Source organism: Sphaeramia orbicularis, chromosome 19 (assembly GCF_902148855.1).
Source record: "Sphaeramia orbicularis chromosome 19, fSphaOr1.1, whole genome shotgun sequence".
Taxonomy (NCBI): domain Eukaryota; kingdom Metazoa; phylum Chordata; class Actinopteri; order Kurtiformes; family Apogonidae; genus Sphaeramia; species Sphaeramia orbicularis.
In genome coordinates, this window is record NC_043975.1 from 20121793 (window position 1) to 20148788 (window position 26996).

At 37.7% G+C, this 26996-nt stretch overlaps 1 protein-coding gene across 5 annotated transcripts in view; it reads right to left on the reverse strand.

The window, feature by feature from the left end:
• The window catches only part of caskin2 (CASK interacting protein 2), a 79366-nt gene that overhangs the window by 50012 nt on the left and 2358 nt on the right, over positions 1–26996 (reverse strand). For 4 of the 5 annotated variants that reach the window (XM_030121389.1, XM_030121388.1, XM_030121387.1 and 1 more), the window contains exon 2: positions 24282–24740. In XM_030121389.1, coding sequence (XP_029977249.1) covers positions 24282–24375 — 94 coding nt within the window. In that variant the 5' untranslated portion in view covers positions 24376–24740. Of the gene's footprint in view, positions 1–14096; positions 14103–24281; positions 24741–26996 lie in introns of those variants that run through there. The other variant, XM_030121390.1, reaches the window with a different exon arrangement.

Sequence of the window (26996 nt, forward strand, 5' to 3'; positions counted from 1 at the left end):
TGCATGAGAAGATGTTAGGGGCCGAGCGAAAGCCTGTCTTTGCAGCCCTTTGACTGTCTCTCTGCCGCAGCAAAAGAGGAAAACAAATCAGTGGCTGGCTATGCTCTTTGGATTCCTGTTTAAGTTTTCCCTCTGCGTGTGGAAAAAAACATACTCCTCAGAGTAATACCACAGGGAATTTAAACCAACGTATACCCACGCCGACTCCTGATAGGACACTTGATTCGGGATCTGTGGCTTGGGACAAACACTCCGCACCGCCGTATGCAGATGGTGGCCAGCATACAAACAGCAAAACCGCTGTGGCCTGGGGCGACACCAAAATACAGAGGAGTGAAGAAGGGGGGTAATTTAAGGTCATCATGTGTCCCCTGCGATAAACGGTTTGTGGTCAGGTAAAAACCCCATCAAGGGAAACACTTATCTGAGGAACACATCTATCTAACTGCACTGATTACTGAGAGGGTAAACACAGGCCCTCAAACCAAACCTCCGAGGCAGAGCGGAGACTTGACTTTACTCCAGCTGTCCCACTAGATTCCTAATAAGGCTGCAAAAATATGATCTGGAATGTACTTGTTTCTGCATGCAAAACGTACTTAATATATATTAAAAAATCGTACTTAACCCATTGAAACTGAATGTAACATTTGTGGGTTTTTAACTTAGAGAAAAGTTGCAGCATTAGGAGAGAGTGTGACACTTACATGTTCTCACCTTGAAAATCAAATGCGATGTTTGTGTTTTTTTTTACTTTAAAACCAGATATGACATTCTGAAACACCAGGTATAACACTGTGTTTTTTTTTTAACCTTTACAACTTTTGCATGTTTTTATGAGCGATGCTGGCTGACAAATTTTGTTAAGTTGTTTTGGGAAAACCCTCTAAACAGTGCTTTGGTTTTAGAATGACATTTAGAGGGTTTCCTACATTTTAAAATACAACTAAAAGAAAAAAGAAGTATGAAAAGAGATGCAGGTGCATGAAAATAAGTGTCTGCAGCTGTAAAATGTCAGCTAACAGTGTCTGTAACTTGGCCTTGGCTGTGCAGGCGTCCTTGGCAGGTGTCGAGGTGGTGACCAAACCCGTCTAGGAGTGTGTGTTTGTGTGAGTTTACACTGAGATGTTAAATCTCACCAAGTGGGAGAGCCGTCATCCAGTTCTTTGTACTGAGGGGAACAGACTGCGTCGGCATTCACTGCTACTGCCAGAGGTTTGCAGAGGAGAGCTGATCCAGCTTCGTAAATATCTCAAACACAGTGGAGATACTTTTGGCAATGATTGTAATAACAGGGTATTTGGTTTCAGAACTGAAAACACAAAAAGCTGATAAAACCAGCCTGGTTCTTGTTAAGTATGGTGAGAAGACTTCTGTAAGAGCTTGTGGTTATGTTGGATTGGGAGGCTGAAAACTTGAGTGACTGTAAAGACTCTAGTTTTAACACTTTGACCTAGAGCTGCTTCTCTACCAAAGGAACTTTACCAGAAATTTTAACTTTACCTGGGATTTTCGAAAACCTTGTTGTGTTTCCACTGGAATTATTAGGGTAAAATAATAATAATAATAAAAAAAAAAAACTTTCCCTTTACCCCAAACTTTCCATGAAAAAAGCTCCTATTGGTGGGATGGGACTTTTCAGATTCTCCGGAATTCCTGGGGGTGGGTCTCTGTGCTGAAGAATACTGATTGGTGGAAAACAGTTGCAGCATTCCACACTTATGTTCACTCACAATTAGGGATGTAACGATTACCGGTATGATGATAAACCGCGATAAAATTCCCGAAGGTTAGTATTACCGTTTAAATTCTAATTATCATGATAACCATGTTTGATTACCGTACCAACAATGGCGATAAGGTGCCATCTTTAATGCACATTTGTGTGTTTGGCATTCACTCTTTTAGACTCGTATTCATTCAGGTTCCCCATTTAGACCAGTATGAGCTAAAGTGGATCAGAATCAGTCAAATAAGAACAGAATAAACTAGAAATAATGACAAATACAAACGTTTCTCAAACCATTACACTAAAAATACACTAAAGTATACAAAAATATGCAAAAATACACTAAAAATATACTAAACTACACTAAAAATATGCAAAAATACACTAAAATATACAAAAAAATATGGAAAATTACACTAAAAACATACAAAACTATAGAATAAATATGCAAAAATACACTAAAATATACAAAAAATATGTAAAAAATACACTAAAAACATACAAAACTATACCAAAAATAAGCAAAAATACACTAAAGTATACAAAAAATATGCAAAAATATCCTAAAGTATACAAAAAAATATGCAAAAATACACTAAAAACATACTAAAGTAGACAAAAGATGTGCAAAAATACACATAAATACATATATTTAATGCACATTTGTATTTTTGATGTTTACATGTTAATATCTGAATGTTTCTGCAACAGAAAGTACATTGTGCCTATTATTTTATTTGTTTTTTTGTTTTTATTTTTTCAAATTATTTCATTGTGTGTATAAGCACTTTTTGAACATTTTGACCACATTTCAACAATACCGCGATAATAATGATAACCGTGATAATTTTGGTCACAATAACCATGATACGAAATTTTCATATCGTTACATCCCTACTCACAATGTTTAAACCAGCGTGCGGGCGCAAACTTGTCAATTCCATGTCTACAGGCTCCTTCATTTGTGTTTTTAATCATTTGGAAAATGGAGCAAAAGAAGAGAAACTATGACCGGTGGACGGACTACAAGATCCATTTGCTAAATACACTCCCTTGAGCTTTTGAGCATATTCAGCTCGCTCTAGTGAATTGCAACAATCTGTCAGTCCATCCAAACACACTAAATATTATATTATCAGGAATTCTTCTATGCAGGTAAATAAATGCCTTGTAATTAAAGTTCCTGGGAATGTTGGTGGAAAAGGGACTTTACAGTACAATAAGGGTCTTGAATGATGTGGGTTTGCCAAATCACATTTTACATATTTTCTCAATTGGAGAAAAATGTCACTTTTTTTCCCTAAAGCCTAAGATAATGTCAAAAATATTCAATTTACTAGAGACGTGAGATGTAATTTATGAGATTCTTCTATATTTAAAGTTACCAGTCGGAGCGATTATGAGCATAACAACTCTGGGTTTCAAATGCGTTATTTTGCCTAATAAATGCTCTTGAGCCAATTCTTCTTGAACTTGCACTCACCCATATTAGATTAAATCATGCCAACAGAAACAATTTTAACTTAATACTTCTAGAAAAATGCTATTTAATGATGAGAAGTGACATCCACAACAGCCTGTACACTATATTGTGACACACTGCCTTTTTATGGGTGTTTGCTCTGATAAATTCTGACTATGCGACACAGTTTATATTACATTTAAAAGCAAGACTGGAGTCCAAGCGACTAGATTTCAGAATTCAGACCATTTTTAATACATGTAAAATTTATATTTAGACAAGTTAAAGCATGCAATTGACATATTATTCAATCTTTGTACTGTTAGCATGTAGAGTTACATTAGCTACGATTCTAAGAGAGACTGTGATTATGGACTGGATGTGTGAGGTGAAGAGAGTAAATGTTAAGTGAAGAAAGGAAGGACATCCCCATGTTAAGGTCTTAAGTGTCAGTGTTGAAAGGCAAGTTTAAGTGTTTAATCTGGGGAAACAAACTCCAACAACAACCATACATTCTAAAAAGACACTGTTTTGTGGTTTTACCAATATAAATGATTATTGCTCATACCGATTTGTCAATAGGAGCATATTAGATCCATGAATCATACTTATCTTTTAGCAGGTTAAATTATGCCAGCAGTCATCTGAAAGCAGTTCAGTGTTCATCTAAATAACATTCTGACTGTAGATAAGACTTATACAGGTAGTCTCCATTAAGCCAGTTTTATGCATATCCTGTATAACCTGGATTAGTGGAACTCATTAATCCTATGCAAAATGGTTTCCTCGAACTTCATTCCCATTTTAGATTTTTCTTATTCCACTAATTTATTTCTCTTAAAGTAAATATTTAGCCTAATATAAAAAAAAAAAAATGTGCTCAACCACAATTATGTTAAATTTTGCCTCAAATACATGCATAGTCAATATAAATATGCTTCAGAGACGAATCAGATAGTCAGGTTTAATCATCCTTACCCTGCATGGCCTGACATGTGATGAGTGTTAATGCTGCAGGGTGAACAAGGGCAAGGATCAGATTCAGTCTTACAATAACTAAAGAGAAATGAAAAAGAGCTCAGTCTGGCAGTCAAATGAGGTTTCCTGCAAAGAAGAAACCTTTTGTTTTGTATCCGATTATTACAGGGATACTAAGTATGCTTTATACCCAGCCCCGCAAACGGAAACAGAACAAGTTTGCTCATATTCATGTGTTGATGAAAACATGTGCAGGGAGTCATTAATAAATAGGCAGCACAGACTGCTGTGTTCACGTACCGTTGCATTGGGAGTTTACTGGCAGAGTTTCCTAACACTACAGAGACAAGACAGGACAGTATAAACAGTGTAAAACACACACCCAGGGGCAATACACATACACCAAATTTGCAAAGTGGCACACTTTAGCCTCATCAATTCTTCATCAACTGCTTCGTTGTTGCATCTTTTGCTATAAGAATAAAAGCTGGAACTGGGTCTTGAGAAAAACCCATAACATCAAAACAGCCCTGGGGTGTATTATCCAATAAATTTGCTCCATTGTTAAAAATGTAGAGAGTAATCTCCCATGGTGCCGCTGGCAACTAGGTCAGACACATTCAATATTCGCTGACAATGAGCCAGTGTGAAAATGAAACAGGCGATGTTTTTCGTTGTGTGTATGTGTGTGCACGTGAAGCGGTGTTGCTACATGTGTTTACTTCCACCAAAACAACACGAGCTAAAAACAGGCGTAAAGACACCTGCAGGTTTCATATTACATAACATGTCTGAACTCTGCACCTTAGGGACAAAACACTTTACATACCATTCAAATCATCTGTTTACTCTACCACCGCAACTCACTGCAGGGCCCCTCCTTTATTTCCATACACTCATTCTACAACTTAGAGACAAGAGCCACTGTGTTAGACTGAAAATATTGACTTTTAATGAAAATGATCAGCGTTGCCATTATCCAACATATTTTACTGAATGGTCAACTATGCAGTGTTCATCACTGTTGACATACATATTTAAAATTAATAAGAGTACTTTGATATTTTATACAGAATCTCTTTTGTGCAATGGATCAGAAAGCAAATTTATTGGCAAAGTGACAGAGTGGTTTTCTGTACTGAAGCCACCTGTGCACCCTTTGATCCACGGTGCAATTAAATTAAACTTTAATAACGCTAAAAAATAGATAAGCAGAAAGTTTTTTTGAGGATATAATTCTTTATTTTCCATGCCCGTCAGTACAGAGATTCCCATATATATGTTGTCTTTAATTTTCCTTTTACACATAACTTGCCATGAGGTTAAGGGCGGTGACCGTGAACTGCCACATCCTTAGTTTCACTCCAAACTTGGGGGTTTTTGTTGCATACCAATCCCATCTCTGTACTCTCATTTCCTGTCATCTCCTGTTTACAAATTAAGCAAAATAACAATCCACAAGACTAGACACACACAACTTACTTGCACTTTTGCTATTGGAGGCTAGTGACTGGATCAGGTACGTTATATTAAAACTTAATAAGATCCCAGAGTTCACATTTTTGCTTAATTTCAGTCCATGAATTTCCCAGGAAATCTCAGTTTGGACATTAGTACACTTCCCAAGAGCCCACAGAGGATGGAATATCCCCTCAGCCCACACAAAATTTAAAAAAAAAAGATTGTTTTTATTGGCTTCGCTTAGTTTCACTGACTTAGTCCATTTACAGCAGGAGTTGAGTAGCGTCAGAAAATGGCCTCTGAATCAGTCGATAAGATGGATGAACAGGCAGAAGAGCAAAAACAACATCTTCAACACATAATCATGACATAATCCGGAGCTAAAATGATGACAGACAGGTGGACGGGCATGCTAACTGCTATATAGCTCTGAATTACCGGCTTGGGTGTGTGTGTGTGTGTGTGTGTGTGTGTGTGTGTGTGTGTGTGAAAAAAACCAACATCATTTTACTGTTACTTGCATATGCCTCCACTTATGTAAAGTACAAATTCAAAGTACACCACCAGCAGCAAAGCCACGTACTGTTAACACAGCTAAGAGCATTTACGATGAGAAGTGACCAATATTTCACACTTACATCTTGACTGCTATGAATACACCATCTGTTCCTTATCGTGTGCTGTATTTTGATACAAATATCTGTGTGAACATGCTGATTCACGCCATTAAAACCCAATCAGACCTTTCCTATTCCCTGTCTTTGTTGTACGTCTAGTGGTGAGGGGTTTGAAGAATGACAGAAACCACCCCGTCCCCAAAAACCACATCTATTATTGCACCCAGAGTGGAATAAGTGAAGATCTGACGGGTTCACGAGGAGTTCACCTGACTCAAAAAACTAGTGTATTAGTTACACTGCTAAAACTGGCTCATCACTGTCTGCTTTTTGATGTGACAGAGTTGATGGCGGTGTCTAATACATTTACCATCAGATTCTTTTTCAAAATAATATATCTACAGTTGCGGAAAAGATTATTAGACTGCCCGTTTTCTTCAATTTCTTCGTCATTTTAATGCCTGGTACAACTAAAGGTACATTTGTTTGGACAAATATAGGCTAATAGTAACAACAAAAATAGCTTATAAAAGTTTAATTTCGGAGCTGATATCTAGCCGTTTTCCATGTTTTCTTGATAATAACCAAAATCACTTCAGTTCTTACATCAATAGCTTCGGCATTGTACTGCCAAAAACAGGGCTTTTAGGCATTCAGTATTTTCTTTTCTGTCTGTTTTAGTCACATAATACACACAGGAGTTAGTACTTGATTGCATAACCCTTGTTTTTGACGACTTTTGATGGTCTAATAATTTCTTCCATGACGCACAGAAACTTGTAACCTGGTCCTTTTCCTGAGCAATAAATCAATAAACCACACTCAATTCACTTTAATATAACAATTTAGTAGGGTTGTAAATTGTGGTTTGATAAGTGTAACAGCTCCTAGTAAGAGAGTGTACCCACATGTTCCAGTTAAACACATTTCCAAATGCACAAAACATCAATAGCCCATTTCCACCAATATTTCCAGGAATTTTTCTTACTGGTCATTTAATTACCTGGGTAAAATAATTCCTGGTAATCTCACATTCTGCAAATGGACCTTGTCTCGCATCCGCTTCTTGTAGCTTCTTTTCTTTTACTCCATTTTCCAAATTATCAAAACAAGAACGAAGTGAAGCTTGTAGAAATGGAATAAGCAAGTATGAAGCTACACACTGGCTATAGTGGGTGAACATACACTACATTGCCTAAAGTATTCGCTCACCTACTTGACTCGCATATGAATTTGAGTGACATCCCATTCTTAATCCATTGGGTTTAATATGACATCGGTCCACCCTTTGCAGCTATAACAGCTTCAACTCTTCTGGGAAGGCTTTCCACAAGGTTTAGGAGTGTGTTCATGGGAATTTTTGACCATTCCTCCAGTAGCGCATCTGTGAGATCACACAGTGTTGTTGGACGAGAAGGCCTGGCTCTCAGTCTCCACTTGAATTTATCCCAAAAGTGTTCTATCGGGTTTAGGTTAGGACTCTGTGCAGGCCAGTCAAGTTCGTCCACACGAAACTCTCTCATCTATGTCTTTATGGACCTCACTTTGTGCACTGGTGCTGGGGAGCCGATAAGGGGGGGTAAACATGACAAATTCATGGGGCCCAGCATTTGTGGGGGGCCCATAGAGCAGTGGAGGGGGTCCAGTGGATACAGGCTAGAAGTTGCGGAAATTTCGTGTAAGATCCACTGTGTAAGAGTGGCACAGAAGTCGGGAGTTGGACGTTGAAAGTATGTTAAGTTTTGTTTCATGGTAGCATGACAGAATGCATGTACTGCATCCCCACCCCCCAAACCCGCTCCGACAGATCGACAAGATACTGAATTTTATGAGGGGTCCATAACATTTACCTTTCATGGGGCCCACAATTGGTAGTGGCGCCCCTGCACTGGTGCACAGTCATGTTGGAACAGGATGGGGCCATCCCCAAACTGTTCCCACAAAGTTGGGAACATGGAATTGTCCAAAATCTCTTGGTATGCTGAAGCAAGAGATTGTGGACAATGTCATTTTAAACTCTACCGATTAAGAATGGGATGTGTCACTTTAGTTGATATGCCAGTCAAGGCTGGTGAGCGAATACTTTTGGCAATATAATGTAAGTGTGGAAATCTACAAGTGTGTTCCACCAATCAGCAAACAGCACACCTGGGTTATGTCAGTGGAAATGCACCATGGTATTTCAAACTCCCAGGTAAAGTTAAAGTTCCTGGTAAAGTTCCTGCAGTGGAAAAGGGGCTTATAAACACTTGCTAATATGCATAAACAGAGAAGTATATTTCAGACTCCAATGCTGCTTGAAATAAACCAATATTTTTTGCACATTTGACCAATATTGCACAGGCCTAGTTACATTAGAACCCTCTGACTCACTCCTATTTGAGATTGTGATAGCGCTATTCTCCAGCAAAGCCTTAAAGCTATTTCCAAATGTGCTGTGAGGTCAAACAAACAAGCCATCAAATCGATTGAGCTTAGGCTACTTTGCTCAGTGACCCCCTACGAGCCAGTTTGTTAACCTGTCATGTGATTATCGGACATATGCTGAACACCAGCATGAGGTCACACACTTCTGCACAGATGGAAAAGTCATTACATTTCTCATTTAGCCTAAGAGGCAAACATCAATACACTCTTGTCCCTGTCAAAATGTAGAAATTTAGATTGCTGACTTAGGCCCAGGGATAACATTTTAACAATGACTTGGACAGTGTTATTCTACTAAAACTTAAGCGGCATATGAACAGTAACATTTGATCAATCTTCTATTAGTAGTGTGTTAAAAATTAGGCAGGTCATTGGTACCAAACAACTGCTTGGATGGTGGAAGGTTTCCCCAGGTTTTCAGGAAGTTCAAGAAAATTCAAGACCTCCTAGCAATACAAGTACAAACCATATTAAGGAAAACAGAAACCACATAATTACTTCCAAAATAAGTAGATTTATTCATATTTTACAGATTTTTTTCCACAGGCTCTTAATTTTGTCGTAGCTCCAAGTGCTGTCAAGAGGTTGCTTCCGGGTGTTTCAGAAGTTAATGTTATTTTCAAGCAGACATGGATGTGCTGCCAACGAACACAAAGCAATATTGGGTGATGGTAGGGTGGTGGGTGTTTACGGATGTTTTATGTTTTTGTAACTTCCCCAGTGAGTCCAATACCATTTTTTTAATTATTCTTTTAAATCTTGAGTAGAATCTTGTTGAACTTGTACTAATCTTAATAGTCTGTTGTAGTTAATCCACATTTAAAGAGACTAGGAGATGTAATCAATCTCAAAACTGGATCCAACAAAGTGTACAGTACCAACATGGCAGACTATGGAGGTGACCAGCTCCCTCTGTTGCAATAAAATTCTTATTATAAGGTATGAAAAACACAATAGTCATGAAAATCATATACCACTTCAGGCATTTAAGGCCTAAAAATTCTGGAATGCAAAGTAAACATTACACAAGTACATTCTGAATTTATCAACTGATGTGATATTTCATTTTCAACAAGTTCTCCAAGTCATGGGGTGATAATACACAGTACAGAAATTGTTGTTTTGAAACAAACGTCAATCTCCGAAGTGCAAGTCAGTTCATCACAGAACATTATCCACATTAACATTCGTGTTATGGATTTAATTCAATGGCATGACAACCATTTCCAATATGACCAACAGGGCCATTTTGAACCAGAAAACCTGTACCTGAGAATATGTATTAGAAAACAATCCAAAATAATACACTACAAGAAGATATACATTTAACTAACCCTGTTTTTGAGAAATTGACAATAAAAGAAACATCGAATTCTGCTACATATAGACAATGCTCAGTGCTGAAAACATAAAAAAAAGCTGGATTGTATCTGAATGCAGCTTGTTTTTCTAATGTCAGAGGTTTGCTTAACACAGACACATACTGATGCATTAGCCAAAATACAATTCAACACTTATGATTACAATGACAAGTATCTTTAAGGCCTAGCGACTTATCACAAAACTACAAAGCTGATAGATATGAAGAGCCGCCACACTCTATTTGTTTCCACATCAGGGAAAGAGATGAGGGGAATCGAGGGAAGAAATGAAGAAAAAAAAAAAGTAAGATAATGTGGAAGATCAAAGACACAACAGCAGCCTGTATGAAAACAGCATCCTGCTGATTCTCATTACTGCTACCTGATACTGACAGTCCAATTCCCAATCAGAGCTACGCTCCATACACTCACACAAACATTCACTTACCAGCGCATACAAAAGGGCTGCCTGTAAGACATTCACATCATCCCTGTCTGTACACGTACAAACACTATTCCATAAACTCACAATCCTCCCCCTACAGATATATTTTTCTTGTGTTTTTTTTTTCCTTCTTATCACAGACTCAAATCGAAAACATATGCAGTTGCAGGACATGCAGAGGCAAGACAGAAACCAGTGACACAGAACTACTGTGAATGCTGCACTGACTACGTCTACAACCACACTAATGAAAACAAATATGACAACATTCCACATTTAACACATAAAGACCCAGTGCTATTTTAGTGGCAGTTCCCAAATTATTTTTTTTCTCTATTTTTACCTTTCTTAACTGATTTATTACCTTTTTTTTTTAATAATATTATCCTCTGTATTTTGTATTTTTTTGGTGTAAATCATGTATTTTCCTATATTTAATTCACAGATCATGTAGATGCACATGAAAACTCAGAGAAAATTCACAGTTAATTATCAAAACAGAGAAAAATTGAGAAAAAGTTACTTTTTCAGCAAAGATATTGCTAACTGAATGTAAAGACAAGTGTGTCCATCCACTGTCTTATATCAAACTCCATGGGTTTTACTGGTGAATCAATGTTATAGGAGATGACGGTGTTTCCACAGTAACTATGGAGCCTCTGAACGTCCAAGTGGGTCATATCTGATGACCATGAAAAGATGACAAACTGCATTTTACACCAAATATTTACATGTATTGATAGGTTTAGTGGATCAAGAGGAATTAAACACTTCAGATCAGTAGATGGTTTGTGTCACCGGTGGCTGTTTGGGTCTTTACGGTTTAATATAGGTGATTTAACTGCATAGTCCATTTGTTTATTCTGTATTGGGTCTGTTTCCAAATGGCCCATTTTGCAATGAAGATGTGGACTATTCCGATCTATTAGGAGTGTCCTGGCACATGTATATAGCACATTTAGAATATGCATCAAAACGTGTACTGAATAGAAACCAGTGTTTCCCATAGAATGTCACGGTGTCAGTGAGGGCTATATGATATCTAAAGCTTTACTGGGTGGTATTATTTGTCTTCACGGGGCAAAAATTCCATAATTCAATTTCAGCATGTTGTAATTCAAGCAGTCTAAGAAGAAATAACATAATTTTTTGGAGAACTATCATGCTATTATGAGAAGCGTAAAAAAAATTATTTCAAGTGTGCGTATCAGATATGTCCCAGTTTCTGTATCAGCATGTTACTGGCCTTAGTTTAACCATTCGGCAGTTTTATGTTTTGCTTTTCACTTAATTTCACCAATAGTTTTATGTTACGTGTTAGTTACCCTGAGGTTGAATTAGTGAAACTAACACAGTGAACACAGTGGGTCTGACGACAAAAAATAAGGTTATGCTTTGTGTAGTCTCTGTCTAAAAGCAACTCAAAGTACAGTCATTGTTTTCAGTTCCTTATGAGACAAATTAGACTATGGTGCCCGCCCCCCCCCCCCCCATAGTCTGTATAATTTATGTGAAACCCTGTAAACCAATTAGCTAACAGTTTGCAAGGCTGAGGTAAAGGAACGCAAATTATTTTTAAAAAATTTACACCTGGATAAATAGTACAAACAGCAGCATTTTCAATGAGATTTCAATGCTGAAGGAATGAAGGTTCAGCTGCTCCAACAAGATCACAAAGAAGCGTAACTGACCCCCGCTGTGATATTAAAATGTTAGTATCTAGGTTAGTCAGAATCCAGTCAGAATAAAAGTGAATGTATTCTGTGCATGTAACTGTAGTCAGTCATGCACCTGCCTGAATGACAGCTTGTCTCTTAGAAACACAAAAAAATGGAGGTAAATGACAATAACGAGTGCCAGACTCCGCTATGCACAGCCTAGAGCGAGTAATAAAAGGCTGGTGATGGTAGATTAAGTGTCTCTGTCTATTACAACCACACACACTACTTAATTCCTTTGGTAAATTCCTCAGCAATCCTAGACAGGCTAACCCATCTGTCAGGGGAGGAAAGGGCTCAGGATTAATGTGTGTGTGTGTGTGTGTGTGTGTATGTGTGTTTGTACATCTGATACAGCATCCGAGGAGGTGAACTCAAAAGCCGTTCACACACCACTTGGCTGCTCCCCAACTGTCTACCTAATAAAGTAGAAAGGAGGCTGATTAGCCCAGTTAGCTTGTTAACTAATGGGTCATCTGCAATGCCCTGCTGTTATAAAATCAAAATGACATGAGCAATAAGATACGATGGAAGCTAAAGGAGGAGCTGAAGGAGAACCCACCATGCACTGTGTTTGCAGATATGCAGTATGTACGCAGCAGAAACGCTTCAGTTCACACACACAAAGCTATATCTCCTCTTATTCTTAAGTCTTACAGACTAATCTGATACGAGGCCAGATGGGTTATCCCTGAAACAAGGTACAGGAATGAAGGAAGATATAGGATAGAGGATGGAGATGGCAGAGGTGGGGGTTGTTGGATAACAAGGAGTTTTAACTAAAAGGTGTGAAAAGCCAACAAAGGAAAGGAAAAAAAAATGACTATAAACCCTTTCATGCATGAATTAAGAAAAAAAAAGTATCAAGATTTTTTTCAGATTGATTTTATTTCTCAAAATTAGGCTAAAGTTGAAATGCATTTTGAATTATTATTTTTTGTTTTAAATATGGTTTTATTAAGAAGATATTTAACCTCCTGAGACCCAGGAAAGTATAAGTTTTGGATTTTTAAATTAAATTCACTCATTCATTTTCTGAACCCGCTTTATCCTCACTAGGGTCACGGGGGTCGCTTGGAGCCTATCCCAGCTACATAGGGGCGAAGGCGGGGTACACCCTGGACAAGTTGCCAGTTCGTTGCAGGGCTAACATATAGAGACAAACAATCACGCTCACATTCACACCTATGGGCAATTTTAGATTAACCAATTAACCTATCAGTGCATGTGTTTGGATGGTGGGAGGAAGCCAGAGTACCCGGAGAGAACCCACGCAGACACGGGGAGAACATGCAAACTCCACACAGAAAGGTCCCACCCCCCGTCAACTGGTGTTGGAATCGAACCCAGGACCTTCTTGCTGTGAGGCACGAGTGCTAACCACTGCACCACCATGTTGCCCTTATTTAAATTAAATAATTACCCAAATTGGAAACATCATGATGCAACAGTTTTTTCAGAAGCATTTTTAAAAAAAATTTATGGAATATCATTTGAGGTAGAAATGTTTTATTTATTTATTTGTTTATTTTTTTAACAAAGCTGTGAAACTCTTGTCCACAAACGTGGACAGAAAACCCAAAGCTGGGTTTTGCTTACTTTATAAGATCACAGAGCAGTCCAAATTCCACAACTAAGATGATCCTTTTTTCATTGTATTGGTGTGGGTCTATAGAGACTGCCCCTGTGTGGTTTGGAGAATATTGCCTTTATAACCCTTAGGAAAGTGAACTTAAACTATGTGTTCACAAATGTGGATGTCATGCATGAAAGGGTTAATAAAGCAGCTTTCAAACTAATGTTGTCATTCCTGGCTTCATTGTAGACTCCAAAATCCACATAAGAAAGGTTTATAGTTCTTGCTCCATAAACACATTGGGGCTCTAACTACTGATTACTTTCTTTGTTGATTAATCTGCTAAATAGTTTCTCAAAAAAACTTTAAAAATGTGTACTGTATACAATGTTGGCAGAAAAAAAAACACTAGTAATAATGTCAGTAAGTGTTTTCTAATGACGTCTTTAAAAGAAATGGAAGAAAAAAAAAAACACTTTAAACCATGAATCACTCTAATTATCTGCCAAAATAAATAATATTAAAATCAGCGTACCAAACTGTAGCTGACAATTCCTTTCATGATTGACAGCATCTCTAAAAAAAACCATTTAAATATTTGTTATAGACCCACTAGTCAATTAAAACGTATTTGGTACATGACAATCATTTTTATTATTTTTTTTACCTTTAAGCTTCACGGGTTTTTTTTAGTAAGTTGAAGTATAAAGTTTTGTCTCAGAACTACGACAAGGTGAAGATGAAGAGAAGGCATCTTAAAACCGAGAAACTTCTGTATAATGAATGAAATCTCTGCCAGCAAAACTTCAGATGAGACTACAGGAGAAGGACGAAAGTAAAGCGCTTACAGAGACCAGACCTCAGTTTGCCAAAGAGAATGTGAAAGTAAAGCTTATTGTACAAAAGCTATGAATCATTGATAGAAAAAAAAAACAAAAAAAACCTACTACTATAGACTGTGAATGTTGTGTTACAGAGCACGAGCGGAATTCTTGAACGAGTTCCCAAAAGGGAGCCTCCAAATTACTGCAATGAGTCCGGCTGATGTGAGCTTTCAGAGGGGAAACTGGTCGTCTTCTAACGAAATGACTACATTAAAACTAAGTGGTGTTCTTATTTCTAGATGGCAATAAAACTTCACATGAATCATCTCTCAGACCTTTCTCAAAACACAATCATTATGTTACAGTGAGGTTTTTTGTTTGTTTTCTGTCTTTAGCATTTGAACTGTAATCTGCAAAGTATCTATTTTTTTATGCTAGCACAAATATACATTTTAATACGAAATCAGAAGCCATAAGTATAAGGACATTTCTAAATCTGGCTTGGCAATATTGCTTAATGTGATAACACTTTTCATTTGATTATTTGCGTGCCTCTTGAGTAATACACAGCAATAGGAAAGAGCCAATAGCTCTAAATGATGTCTGTAGACCTCACCAATCTCTTTAATGTGGCTGATTTGACAGTTTGCAATCCACTGTGTGTGTCGAACCTTGCAGGGGTTCAATGTCAAAAGCATTATTCTGTTTTTTCACCAGTCTTCACTTGACATTCAGCTATTAACGGCCCCGCAGTGATGTGATTACGGAGCCCTGATGACAACTTACTTTATGAATCATACAGTTTCCGGATCAAGTGACTGACGCAGCAGATGTTCAAATATGATCTTTCGCCTTTGTGTCGCGGCTGTTTGTCCATCTGTCCGCTGAGAACGACCCGCAGGGAGCTCATTTATCGCGACAAAAGAGAGGGTTGGGCTGTGGGTCGAGATGAAAGCAAGCATGTGTTGCAACAAAAGACATTGTAATCACGAAAAGCCTTTGAAGAACCCCTAGTCTGTAATGGTCTTTATTTAGGGAGGGGCGAATAACACCCACTCCAGTCCACTCCCAAAATGTCTGTGAGAGGGTGGTCGTCACTCAAGTCACATCAGAGCTGGGAAGTGACAAAGCACGTGGTACTTAACCCATAAATACCCAAACACCCACTGGCGACCAAAATCAACTTCTGATGTAAACTGTTCAATACCAGTTGATCCACTAATCCTATCAATACATGTAAACAATTGGTGTAAAATGCATTTGGTCATTTTTTCATGGTCCTCAGATATGACCAATTTGGACATTCAGAGTCTCCGTAGTGAACATGGAAACACTGTCACCTTCTACAACATTGACTCCCCAGTGAAAACGCATTGAGTTGGATGACTAGTCGCTTTTCCATTGATCCATTAAAAATGTACCTAATGGAAAAACGACAATTTTGCCAAAATTCTCGTTTTTTGATTAAAAGTTTTTGCGCTGGCAAGAGGTGGTTTTTCGGGCATAGCACAATTGGTATGTCATGCAAAACTGCAATGGAAAGACCTTTTTCTGCGACCAGAGTCACTTGAACAATTAAAAAAAAAAAAAAAAGCGAATGTTGATGAACGTTAAAACAAGCGAAGAAGAAGAGTTTCAAAAGAAACATGGCGCGGTATGTGTGGACACATCAGGAAACTGAATCATTTTTCAATTTAGTACGGGATAGAGGGGTAATATGTAATAATAATTAATATATCTGTAAATCAACATGATATTTATGTTTGTCACCATGTTTATGGAATGACTTCTCGTGTCATCTTGCAATAATAAACAAATTTGTGATTTAATGGAAAAATCGACATTACGCACTTCTGTTTTTTGGACATTTAATAAGTATCGGTAAAGTTTTATGCAGATGTCCAATGGAAAAGCAACTAAAGACAGTGGTTGGAGAGGCTTGGTTCATGTTCAGTTAATGATGTATTTTACTGTAAACGTCAGCTTTTCTTCAGTTTTCTCTTTTTTTGATACAAAACCCTCAGCTTTAATTTGAGGTTTTATGAACATCTATATGATCACAGTATATTAAATACAAGAAAATATCTAATTTTTAACTCAAAAATGCAAAATACTGAGCATAATACTATACTAAACAATGATAAATCACTTAAGAAAGGTTAAACAGAGAGAAAATCATGTGTGAACTGCTACAAAAGTATCACTGGGTCTTTAGAGTTTAAGTATCTGTACTTCAGTATTTATTTTTCGGACAATTTTATACTTTATGCTTCATACACTTTAAAACAAATATGTATATTTTTTGCTGTTTACATTTTCAAAACAGACTCATGACCTCCGATCTGACGCATTTGAAGGGAATTAAGAGTTATTTTTATTTTGGATCAATGCACATCCTATCAAAATCAAGAACAATTTCAGCCTAAATGGATGAGATGATGATGTGAAAGACAAAACAAGACCAAAAAAAACAAAACAAAACATAAAATACGTAACAAACCAAAAATGACGTAAGAGATCTAACAGGACATAGAAGACAAAGACTGACCAGTATTCTACGCTTTAATTTCCTTTCACTGTTTTGTATTTTTGCATTTTATATGAATTTTCATGTTTACTTTTATTGCAACAAAGAAGTTAAATCAGTACTTTGGTAACAAGAATGTGCTTGAGTACAGACCAGTCTTCTGCACAACCACAATATCTATCAACAGTGAACCCACCTGACTTGTCAGCAAAGCACAAAAAAAAAAAAAGCTGCGATAAGTCCACTTAAATTGCCTGAGCACCCGACCTGATGTCAGCAGATGGCTGATCGGAGAAGAAACCTCCCTCCTCAGCTCCCTGTCCATCAGCCAACCTCAACGCCTCACTAATCCCCCCAGGACACCGACAGGATCCTCTGCCACTTCCAGGCCTGCTTCGCCATCAGGTCCCATCTTGCAGGAGCTTTTATACCATGGCTGAAAGGTGCCTATGGTAGACTTACACTGATGTGGTTCACTACTGATGTGTTCATATCTGTGTGTCAGTGTGTGTTACTGCTGTGTTTCTGTAGTCACTGTAGGGGAGGGTGAGGGCAGTATTCAGTTGTTTGCAATCTGAAACTTCATCTCTACGCGCCACTAAAAATTACACACTGAACCATCAAAGCTGTTTCTTGTTCAATAAGTGTAGCTAAATATAACCACCCATATAGTGTGTGGACCCCACGCAGAAATAGAATTATCAGAGTCACTGAGGTTAATCTACAATTCAACAAGTAGATTTCAGGAAAAAAAAAAACAGTATTAGGTTCAGCGATAGGTTTAAAGCTTTGTATGAAACTGTAAATATGGACTCTCAAGTAGAAGACGCTTCCTCACATTGACACAAAACAAAGTAGAAGATGGATAAGTGACATCAGATGCAATTACGACTTCACTAAAAATCAGTTTAAAGGCGTACCAATGAGAAAACTGAATGTGACAAATTTTAAAACCTCTTAATAATCCATAGTCTTCATGGAGACAACAACATAAACCCACTTAATTTAGTAGCTGTAACTAACATACATTAACTTATCTGGTGTATTATGAAGTCAATGACAAATTGTCTTGTCTGTGAAGGACTTGCAGATATCTTCTTAATTAAATCAGAATCGCCATTATTCGCAGAGTATCTTCAAAAGAATACAAGGAATTTTACTTTTTTTTTTTTTTTTTTTTAAACTATGCTCTCTCTGTACAACGTAATAAACAAGCACTACAAAAAACCCAACAAAAACAGATTAGAAATAAGTAAAAAAAGCTTTTGTACAAAAAAAGTTTATAAACAAAGATGCAATATTTGAAAGGATGTTAGAAAGAAATGCAGGACTGTGGGGAAAAACAAACATACAAAAGGCAGTGCATCCTGCTGTTACTCAACAACAGGTAAAACTCTAGGGTATAAAGTTTTATTTTCATTCTACTTCGAGGTTCTGTTACATTATTCTGCAACTATTTCATCAGTATTATGTAACCGTTATAGTCTACACAACCCACAACATAAGCACGTGCCTCCAGCCAAAGCAGCCGCTCCCCTCTAACTGTTTGTGTTTCCCAGTCCGCCACATTCACGGTCACTCCTTGACCCCCAAGTCCCCCCCAACCCCCACCACCCCTCCCTCCATTTGAGTCTGCTGCAGGTGCTTCTCTACTAAATCTGTATCCATTCGCAGCCAAAGGCTTAGCCCGGGGCCCGAGAATGTCCAACATGTGAGCCTGACACCGCCATAACAGCTTAAAAGACACCTGACCTCTGCAGACGTTAAATGCTTATGGAGAAGTTTTGTTTGGTAACAGAAGGTTACTAATCCTAACCCTAACTCACATGGACATAACAAAAAGCTTTGTGCAGATGACAGTTTTCTTCAGAGGCTAAGCTAAGACCACCTGAACAACCCTACGAGTAATCAATGGTATGATTACTGCAAAAAGTGTATTTATTGTGTAAAGTTTTGCACATTTTGAAGTGACTTGCATATTCAGAGATAAACTAGTATATACATTTAGTAACGAAATGTTGGTTGAGAAACTGGCGAAAAGTTTAAAATACCTCCTAAAGCACCACCCACTGGGAAACTAAAGGACAGTGGATGCATCTGATTGCACTTATAGGTCTTTGTTTTTTCATGGATAGAATAATCTGATGTCTTTATCAGTCCAAACTCTATTATCATCCATGATTTTTTTTTTTTTTATTTTGGTTTGTGCAAATATCCACAAGGATGCTGAGGATAATTCAACTGATAGACCCAGCAAGTTAAACATTTGCTGCATCACACCTTATCCACTAAAAGTTTTCCCATTAACTCATCGTAATACTTCTTTAAGGAGTGATATTTTGCTTTTTTAAATGGAATTATGCATTTTAAAACATTTCCCTGTGGTCTACATAAACTGTAAATGCTATGCTTGGGTCTGAATCCTTCATTCATTAAACTCCAATGGCCCATCTTCAACCCTATTTCTGACTAATGACACGAGAAAAGTCGTTGTGAGCGCTGGCCCTTTAAATGCAAATGAGTCACGTCACGCACCACCCCCTCCAGGTTGTTAACCATGTTTTCTGTCCCGTTCAGCGACTTGTGTTCATTAATACAACCAACAAATAAACATTTTAGGTAATCAGCTCGAAGTTTGGACATATTTTCAGTTTTTACAACTACTGCTGCTGATAAACAATTATGTAAAACTCGGAGAAATGTTTGTTGGAAGTCTTGACCTTATACGTACAAATGCCATGATGTAACTAGTTACAAAACATAACAAATTAAGCAGGAATTAAAATGGGTTGTAGAAATTCACTTGATTTTTGCCGAAATGAATATAAAGATAGTTTTGCAGCACCTGGAGGGTTCAAATTCAAACTTTTTGAACTATTAGGGTCCAAATACAGAAATAAATGTGCCAAAGACTAATAAAAGTGGGTTTAGCAAAACATGACCCCTTTAATATAATGGTAATATAGTATCAGTGACTAATTATTCCACCTAAGGACACTGATATCAAAGCAATCATATTATGGATCAGACTTTAAATTGGAAAACAACAAAGTCTCACATATCACGTGTCTATTTTTTGTGTCTGGTGTTGAAAGCCTTCAAAGCAGGTCAGTGTTAAACAATCAATCAGTTTTCATTGACAGGGCTGTTCTGTCAAAAACAGCAGACAGTGGAGGTTGTTTGCAGAGCCAGCTGCAGCATCTGCTGCGCTCCTGTCACACTCTGCAAGCTCCAACTGAAGTGACAAATGATTACAATGCTGACAATGTTCTGCAAGGGTCCTCGAGGATCAGCGGTGATGAAAGCTTTGTGGGGGAGGGAGTGTGACGATATTTCACAATCGAAATATACAAGGAAAGCTTGTACATGTCATCATTACAGAATTATAATGGTTTTAGTCAGAGATGGTCAAACAGTTTTTTTTTACTCTAGTACGAGAACACACATTACATGAGAATAACTGTACTTGAAAAATAAAAAAGTGAAAAAGTGTACTACTACTCAATCTATAATGTAAAGTAGGTGTTTGATGGACATTTCATAAAAGTTGTATCTGTGCAAAGTTAACTGATTGTCACATCACATTTACATAGTGTGACGACAAAGTTGAAATGGTCCCATCGAGTAAACAGAAAAACAATTAAGAACTAGTTTTGCTCCAATGTGTCCAAATGTCTATTATTTGTCTTGTTTTGGTCTTTTATGTTGTTTTCATCTCGTTAGATCATTTTTGCTTTTGACATTTGTTTATGTTTTGTTATGTCTTGGTATGTCTGACAGGTCATTGTTATGGTTTTAGTTTGTTGCATCATTCACAATTTTTCCCTTTTGTTGAAATGTTCATGTCATTTTCATTTTGCTGTTTGTCCTTTACATTATTTTGATTTCGTATTTGCCATTCTACTTCGGCTGGGATTACTCTTGGTTTTGGGAAGGCACAAAATGATGTAATATAAGAATAATCACACATTAACAAGTCTGTACTGAAAATATAAGGTGTAGAAAGTAGAGTTGTTTGTAGCATATATATAAGAAAATATTGTTAGAAGAATAAATATTCAGCAAAGAGCATGTGAAAAACTAACTATAGTGAGGAACTATTTTTACTTTGCTATTCCCAACCTTGTGGCTCTGATCAGGTTCTGTGTTTAACGGAATCAGCAGATTCGACTTATATTTCATTCTAGAAGTCGAGTGGAAGTTGTCCACAACATCTACAGAGCTGTATTTGGCTTTTGAGCTACTCAACAAAAGCAGATGACTGCCTTGATCAAGGGCACCTTCATGAAAATGCAAAAAAAACATTAACTTTCTTCATTTTTCCAGCCAGTTTGGCAGTCACTGGTTCCCAAACAGAAATACGAAGCAATACCAAAAAAAACAAAAAAAACAAAAAAAAAAAAAACAGACAATATCACTTTTAATATTCTCTGCCAAGCAGCGCTCGCTCTCTGTGTAGTGTGTAACAGGCTTTTTCCTGACAGCCACAGCTTTGTTCCCAGAGCTTGTCACTGAGCAGCCAGCCGTACTGATGAAAGCCCAGAACAGATAACGCCACAAAGAGAGGCTTCAACTTCACAGCCTGCTTGGCCTTAACTTTCCCCAGGCTTGGATAAGGCACAACCCTGTCATGTGCAACAATGCTACTGTAAAGCGAGCACGCTTGTCGCCTGACTTCGAATCTATGCAGATAAGAAACTCTGAAGGAAGAATGCCCCCCCCCACCTCCAAAAAAAAACCCACACAGCAAGTCACAGGAGCTGCAGGGGTCTGCATTTAGGAGATTAGTGTGTTGTGCCGTAGTTGGAATCCACTTAGTTTCAAATTGTCCCTGAAGTGACTGGCGCTGCTGCCGCTGCCGGAGGGGTCTGTGTTTGTGGTCGAGAGCTGAACCCGATCCTATGGTTATCTCAAAAAAACTGCTCTTAGGTTAGAAGTTAGCAAAACTGCCCACAGCAACAACTCCGGCTTCACTAAGTTCAGTTTCACAGTGGGAAAAAGTGGGAAGTAACACAGTAACTATATGTCATTACTGAACTTAAGAAGAGTTTCAGGTATCTGCACTTATTTTTTTTTTCTAAAACAGTTACTACAAACTTCTAATTCTTGTTTAAATGCATTTGGGGTGAAATATCAATTCATAATAATGAACTTTCATTATCTCTCAGTGCATGTCACACATGACAAAAGTAACAAGACAAAAACAAAGAAGTAAAGACACAAAACTGACCCTGAAGACAAAAACGATGTAAAAGATACAATAAGCCACTTTTACACAGAGATTCCGGATAAAAAGTGAGATGGTTATCCAACCTTTTTTTCCACCATTGACCGATTTCCACAGGAACAGAGGTGAGACCTGCTGGACTTTGACACAGCAGACCTGCGTACTAGAATCAAAAGGGCGGTGACGCAGCACAGCGAATAGTGTGACGTATAACTTGCGAGTCAGAAACACCCTGAGCATAACGGTGTTGCTAACCTCTCCAGAGTCGGCCCGTCATTCACCATTCCACAAATGTTAGCATGGCTAGAGTCCTCCGCCCAAAGTGACTACAGCTTGCAGATCTCGGCGTCTCCCCAGTTCGACATCTTTCTGGTTGCGTTGATATGTTTGTTTACTCTACACAGCCCACACTCATTTCTGCACACGCAATACGTCATCAAACATCACACCTTGGTTGCGGAACGAGAGGTGTTCCTTAGAGCTGAAACAATTAATCAACTCAAAGTGATCCAAAAAAAATTTTTTTTTAAATCATTCAACCACAATTCTCCTGAATCAAAGTTTTGTTTCCTTCATTTCTCTGCTGTTAAACATTGGTTCCACTATTATGTTTCACACGGACGCTTATTGTGACACACAAAGAAGCTTCAATTGAGGAAAACTGCAATATAATATTTCCCTTCAATCAATTCGAGTCGATTAATTGAATCGTGAATTTTTGAATTCGCTTCAAGCACCTAATCAATTAATCGTTTCAGCCCTAGTGTTCCTTTTACATAGGGTTCTGGAATCTTGATTCCACCTTTATCACAGCTCTGTTACTACCTCCAGAGGCATTACAGAGTCGTGACACAAGTGGAACCAAATGATCCCACCATTTCATTTAGACAGACGTCATAAAGGTAAAATATTCCCATAACAGAAGTGCTGTGTAAAAGGGGCTACAGTAACACAAGCTTCTGTGTTTTTTGTACAACACTGGTCTTTGTTTCTACTCAGAATCAATTCAATGTCACACAAAACAATGGATTAGGCGAAAACAGAAGCTTCAGTCATATAAAACTAAGTAATGATCAGAAAACAGTAAAGATAAGACATAATGCATAATCATCGCTTCATCGTGCAACCTTTATTACCTCCACCAAGGAGGTTATGTTTTTGCTGGCGTTGGTTAGTCTGTCTGTCTGTGTGCAAGATAAGTCAAAAAGTTATGGACGGATTTGGAAGAAAATTTCAGGAAATGTTGATACTGGCACAAGGAACAAATGATTAAATTTTGGTGGTGATGGGGGGGGGGGGGGTACTGATCTGCCTTGGTGGAGGTCTGCGCTCTCCGAGTGCTTTTCTAGTTTTTGCTCTTGTTTGGTTAATTCAGACAGTTTTAGCAGTGGAGAACTAGTACTTATACAGTAGAACCTTGCAGTACGAGTGCAGCCTTGTACGAGTAATTTGCTTTACAAGCTGCGACTCATGATTATTTTTGTCTTGAAGTACGAGTGGAAATCCGCAGTACGAGCGAGCTTCATACCAGCAAATACCTCGCACATGCTCAACCCAACAGGAGCAGCCTCCGATCGCTGAGCTCTCATGTCCATCTCGTTGAGGCAATATTGCGATCGCAAGAGTAAACGCGGGTGTGCATTCTACACACCCACTTCAAATTCCTGACCAATCAAACAACAGTTCTCAGACACTACACGAGAAAACAGTTCTGGCTGGATGATGTGTTGAAAACAAACTGCAAGAAAAACCTACATCATTCTTTTCTCGCATTTGGGAGAAAGAACAAATTTCTCTCTTATTTTTTCTTTTTTTTGTAGAGTATGTAAATAACCTTTAAGCAACTACCTGGAGTAAAACAATACACGCACGTTTGCCGCTCCTGAAATAAACAGACACAATGGGGAAAACAAAACGCTTCATACTCACTTGCTTTGTTGCACTTGACTTTAGAGAGGAGTTTGTGCGCCAGCAGAAGATCCCCACTCTTCACTGCCACCAGCAAATCCTGCTCTTTCCCCATAATTACAGACTCAACCACAGACACAGCTCACAGTGGTGTTCTTTTTGTCTTTTCACTGCTCCTTGAGGCGGACAGTTTCAGCAGACATCTGTCAGAAAGTTAACAGGTAGCTGCTGAATCCCAGCTATGCGTCGACATCAGTGAGTAGAAAGTTTAGCACCATTGAAAAGTGTTCAAACTGGTCCAGGAGGAGGTCTTCTTATTGGAGTTTAGGTCCATTTCCTGTGATGGATGTCCCGCTGTTGATTTATTCGCTTTTATGAGGAGTTATGGAAGCACCAGCAGAGGTTTAGTTGCCTGCAGGGATGACTCTATGCTCATAATGTGTGTTGGTGAATCACAGGGCAGTCCGACTTGCCATTAAACTGCACAAAAAAGGCAAAAAAGAAAGAAATCACTTTACATGCATCATAAATTACCAAACATATTAAATAAGAGGCTTGTTTATAGCATTTTTGTACCCCCAACAGCACAGTCTGTGTTGTTTTTTGCACTCTGTGACACTATAGGATGCCATGTTGTCTTTAAAACAAATCTTAAGAAATCAGTAAAGCATTGCTAAATTAATATAACTATGTTATTTTTTTTCTCTGTCTATGTGCTTTGTAAATGAATAAATTGTAATATTTTTATATTGAGAAGTGATCATGTTGTTTTTAAAACAAATCTTACGAAATCTCTAATCAGTAATGAAACAATACTAAATTAATGTAACTATGTTTTTGTTTTTTTCTGTCTATGTGCTGTAAATGTAAAAATTGTAATACTTTAATCTTGGGAATGGACCCCAGGAAGAATAGCCTCTGCTTTGGTAGAGACTAATGGGGATCCTTAAATAAAGAAATAAAGAAATATATGAATGCATTTGGACCTTCAATTCATAGTTATTAAAATTAATTTGTTCTTTTATATTCTTAATTCTTTTATTTTATACTTCACATGGTCCATATTTTATCTTTAAACTGTATTTTAGCTTCTTTTTTTCCTATAAGAGACAGATCTTACATGCAAACATTAAGGGAAAGCAAGATAGATGAACAATCTATTTCCATTTGTCTTTGTTTTTTTCTCTCTATTCATTCTGACATGTTTCCACTCTAATACAGGGAAAATGCAATACAGCACAGTTTGTGCAGGCCAGAGCTGCTGTGTAAATAAACCAAAGGTAGTTTAAGAGCTATCAACAAAACCGTTTTTGATGGATGGGTGCTGTCGGGGTTAGCAGTATGACTTTAACTTGACCCATGTTTTGTTTGTATTCTCCGATTCAGGAAGCCCGGTCGCTCAGGCATCTAATCTGTCACTTTTTCCGAGCGGGAATAAGGTCTCGCTCTGTCAATAACATCCCTCGATCTTTAAGGAAACATCTTTTATGTCAGGCAATGGCTGGCCTTTAGCCAAGATACCAACTTTCAGAAAAAACAAAACAATCAGTATTTTTTTTGCATTTAAAGAAGGAAAGCAAATAAAACGGACCATGTCAGCTGAAGACTTATTTGCCAAAAAGAGACAATAAGAGAATAAACAAGGCAAAGTAACCAGTGGAAATGTTCATCAGTGGGGGTGAAAGCAGCCCACCAGTGTTTCCCTGTGTCTTCCACTGACGTTACATCAAACCAGCTTCAGTGAGCCACACAGGAATCCATTCTGGGCTCAAAACAAAGTCACAATTAAGAATCCCAATGAAGCACACAGGCAGTCTTGAGTGTGTAGATCTAACAGAGCACTAGTGGCTCCTCAGTGTTTAAGTGGGTAGTCAAGGGCTTCCCTCTGTCAAATTTCAAGCTACTTATAATGTAGCCTCCATGAAAAACATATGTTTTAGTTCTACCAAAATTGTGGTAATTAAACAAAACAATACAAGACTTTTTTTTTTAATATATATTTTTTGTCCCACAAAGGTTGAAGCAGTCAATAGTATCAAATTAGTAGAGACAAATACACGCATCTGCAGGACAAATACTTAAATAAATATCCTCCCGAGACCCAGCAATGCATTTTTGCACTCTGTAGGGGACAAAAGTTTGACAGTTCTACTTAAAAAAAAAAAAAAAAAAAAAAAAAAATGCTGGTCATTGCAAAGGACATTCCATTAAAAAATAAATAAATAAATAAAAAATAATTTTCAAAATGTATCTGAAAAAGCTGTTGCATTATGCAGTTTCCAATCAAGACAACTGTTCAATGTAAATAAGCTAAAATTATCACTTTCTTGGGTGTCAGGAGGATATGTCTGATTGTGCCCCCCAAAAAACATTTTTAAAGAACTATCTGCTTAATTTTACTGTTTTTCAGTGTCATTTTAAAGGTAGAAATGTGTTAAATTAACATGGACCAATTTGGAGGAACCTTTGTAGGTGTTGACATTAGTGGTAACTGTGAGAAACGGATAGTAATTAGGCTTTTATCAAATAAAAATGTTATGTTATCATGTATCAAGTCAGTTTTCATGTGTAGGTTCCATAGGAGGCATACAAAAATAATATCGGGTTTTTGCAAACAAATGTTGCATGTCTAAACTTACAAGTGATAGATACATGTGATATCTGTGATCGCAGTATTGTCAACTCTTCTTAAAGTACAGCAAGTTTTCATGTTCACATTGAAGCTCTCTTCAGTCG